This window comes from Parus major, chromosome 9 (assembly GCF_001522545.3).
Source record: "Parus major isolate Abel chromosome 9, Parus_major1.1, whole genome shotgun sequence".
Classification (NCBI taxonomy): Eukaryota; Metazoa; Chordata; class Aves; order Passeriformes; family Paridae; genus Parus; species Parus major.
This window is the reverse complement of record NC_031778.1, coordinates 23,750,136-23,752,986: the sequence shown is the minus strand read 5'-3', so window position 1 is coordinate 23,752,986 and position 2,851 is coordinate 23,750,136. Positions and strand designations below refer to the sequence as shown.

The 2,851-nt window shown below is 42.3% G+C and overlaps 1 protein-coding gene across 1 annotated transcript in view; it reads left to right on the top strand.

Annotated features, from left to right (window-relative positions):
* The window catches only part of RSRC1 (arginine and serine rich coiled-coil 1), a 98,390-nt gene that overhangs the window by 25,316 nt on the left and 70,223 nt on the right, over positions 1-2,851 (top strand). Inside the window, exon 5 of the mRNA XM_033516641.1 lies at positions 337-501. Within this exon, the coding sequence (XP_033372532.1) occupies positions 337-501 (165 nt within the window). The remainder of the gene's footprint in view (positions 1-336; positions 502-2,851) is intronic.

The window sequence follows — 2,851 nt, the reverse complement described above, 5'->3', positions numbered from 1 at the left end:
GGCCAGGCTCTTGCACTGCCCAAGCTGTATCCTTTGAAGGACTTTTTAATAATCCCTTTAAAATAAATTATTATTTAATAATAAATATTAATAATAATGTAATAATCTTAAATCAATAATTTAATAAAGGAATACTTTATTCCTTTAACACTGTCTGGCCTCTGCTCCAGGCAGCCTCTGTAGGCCTCAGGGTCACCATCCCTGGCTGTGTTCAAACAAAGGTTGGATGTGGCACTTGGTGCCGTGGTTCAGTCGAGGTGTTTGGGCTCGGGCAGGACTTGAAGACCTCCAAGGTGTCTCCAAGCTGATGGCTGTGGGGTTGTGGTGTTTGTGCAGGTCGCGGTCCCGGGCCCGGCAGCGTTCCTACAGCCGCAGCAGCGAGAGGTCCGGCCACAGGAGAACCCCCAGCGGGTCCCGGGAGCACCGCAAGGGCAAGGACAGGGACAAGGACAAAGCCAAGGCCAAAGGGAAGGAGAAGGAGATTTATGGCACCAAGGTTGGGTAAGTGAAACGGCAAATGATGGAGCTGGAACAAAACCGGGTGACAGCTCAGTGCCTTTGTACTCTTGTAATAATTTTCCTTTAAATTGTAATAATTAAATGTAATAACTTCCTTTTTAAATTGTGTTTTATGTAAACTAACTGGGAATTGTTTGGAATATTTGAAGATTTTTAGGGTTTTGCAGTTCTGCAGTGTGGCAATGTTTGGCACTAAGTGATGGTTTCATTTTCCACCCTTTCCCCCAGCTTGGTTTCAGGTGGGTTAAAGAGCTTTCTACAATTTGTTAATATAAACATTCTTCCCACATGTAGTAGCCATAATTTAGGGGGAAAATGAGGAATATTGGGAAGCATGAGGGGTTCTTCCTAGGAGAAGATGGATTTCACTGTTCACAGACACCTACACCTCCTCCCAGCGGCAGAAGTTCCTCCTGGGCTTTGGTTGAGGCTCAAAAATGCATTTTCAGCACAAGCTTTGCTCTGGGTGAACGATGGAAACCTTTGAGAAGCTGCTGTCAGTCCAGTTTCTGCTTGGAATAACTTGGATTGTTGATTACAGGTTTCAGGAAAGACAATGTAATTATTTCTATTTTATGTGATTGATGTAATTCCCTCTGGTTTATACCTCAGGCTCCTGTGCAGCCTCTCCTGGGCTGTTTGCTCTGATCCCTTCCAAACAAGAAAACATTGAGGTGTCACTTCATGACCTTCCCTTGGGTGGATTCCCACTCAAAAACACTCCTGGGAAATTTCTAGAGCAGCATCTTCCACCCAAATGTGAGTTTCTGTTGGCTTCTGGAATTTTCCCTTTGTTCCCTGCAGCAGCAGGAAAATTCCTGGTTAAGTTGGATCCAGTTTGGACTCTCCAGGCAGTTTAATTTCTAGACCCAGAGTCTAGATCAGCACTGAAAGTCTCATTATTCTACAGAGCCCTTCCAGAACCCCCAGCATCAGGGAATCCTTAGTGCAAACAATGCTGTGACCTCAGTATTTGGAGCAGATCCTTCCTCAAAGGCACCTCAAGGACCAGCTCTGGTTCCCAGTTGAAATTCATGGCTGTTTGGAATGTATTTATTCAAAATAGCTGCTTTGGAGCTGTAATGAAGATCAGCCTGAAGCCAGATTGTGGGAAGATGGAACATAAATTCTCAGGTGCTGCTTGACTTTATAGTTTAACTTTGCATAAAAGGAGGTATTTCAGCTTGGCAGCACTGCAGCTTGTCTGAGAGATGTTGTATATTTGGGGCTTTACTGCTCCTCCAAAGCACAGAATCAAAATGCCTTTTTTTTCACTAATTAAGCAGCAAATTTGTGTGTGGCTCCTGATGTCCTGATGATGATTTTTCTGTCCTTGGCTTGGGTGTGTTTGTAGATGTGAGGAGGAAAGGTCTGTGCTTGGGTTTTTTTTTTTGGGGGGGCAGCTTTAGATTCTTTCAAGGGAGATCTTTTCATGGTAAGTATCTCAAGAGAAATTTCAAAAGTAAACAATAAAAAATATTTAAAAAATAGTATTTTGGGCGTTGTCCTCTGGCATTCCCCATTTCAGTGATGATTCTCTAACACTGAATTTCTGGACTGTTGGAGAAGAACCAGCTGTTCATGAGCTGGGCTATGGAACAGCTCAACTCTTCTCTTAAATCCTGAAATGTTTTAAGGGATGTTCCACTTGTCCAGAGATTATGGAGGGGAATTGTGGCAGCAGCTGCTTGGAGTGTGGGCTGGGAGCTCCAGGGAGTTCCTTCCACTCCCAAATCCCACATTTAGACCAGCAATATCTGCATGCAGGAAGCTCTCAGCTGTCTAAAACATGAGGGGTTTTACAGGACCACAATGTTTTTCCACTATTTTATTTTTTTTTAACTAATCAAAGCATTACATTCATCTTTTATTTATGCTTTTTGAAATTCTCTTGTTTTAAAACAACCTGCATGCATGTCTTCATTGACCTGGTTGGGTGTGCTGTTGAATTTTGATGTTTCAAGTCTTGATCAGCTTCAGAACATGCAAATTCTGTTCTTCTGAGATGTGTTTTTTGTAAGGCTCCTTGTTCATTGTTAAACTGGGTGGGGAAGCTACTAAAAGCTTGTTAGTTTTAAATAACTTTTCCTAGATTTATGGCCCTCATTGTTGGTTGTGTATTAGTGGAATTTTGGATTACTTCTCCAAGAGGTTTTGACAATTTTTAATGGAATAAATGAAGAGCAGCTCCTCAGTTGTTGAGAGAAGAGGTGAACCATGAATCAAACCTGACCACTGGTTTAATTGCTGATCCTTAATAAGGTTATTGATATCTTTGGGCATTAATGGTTTCACAGATCCTTAAATACTTTGACAGATCCCAGAATCCCAG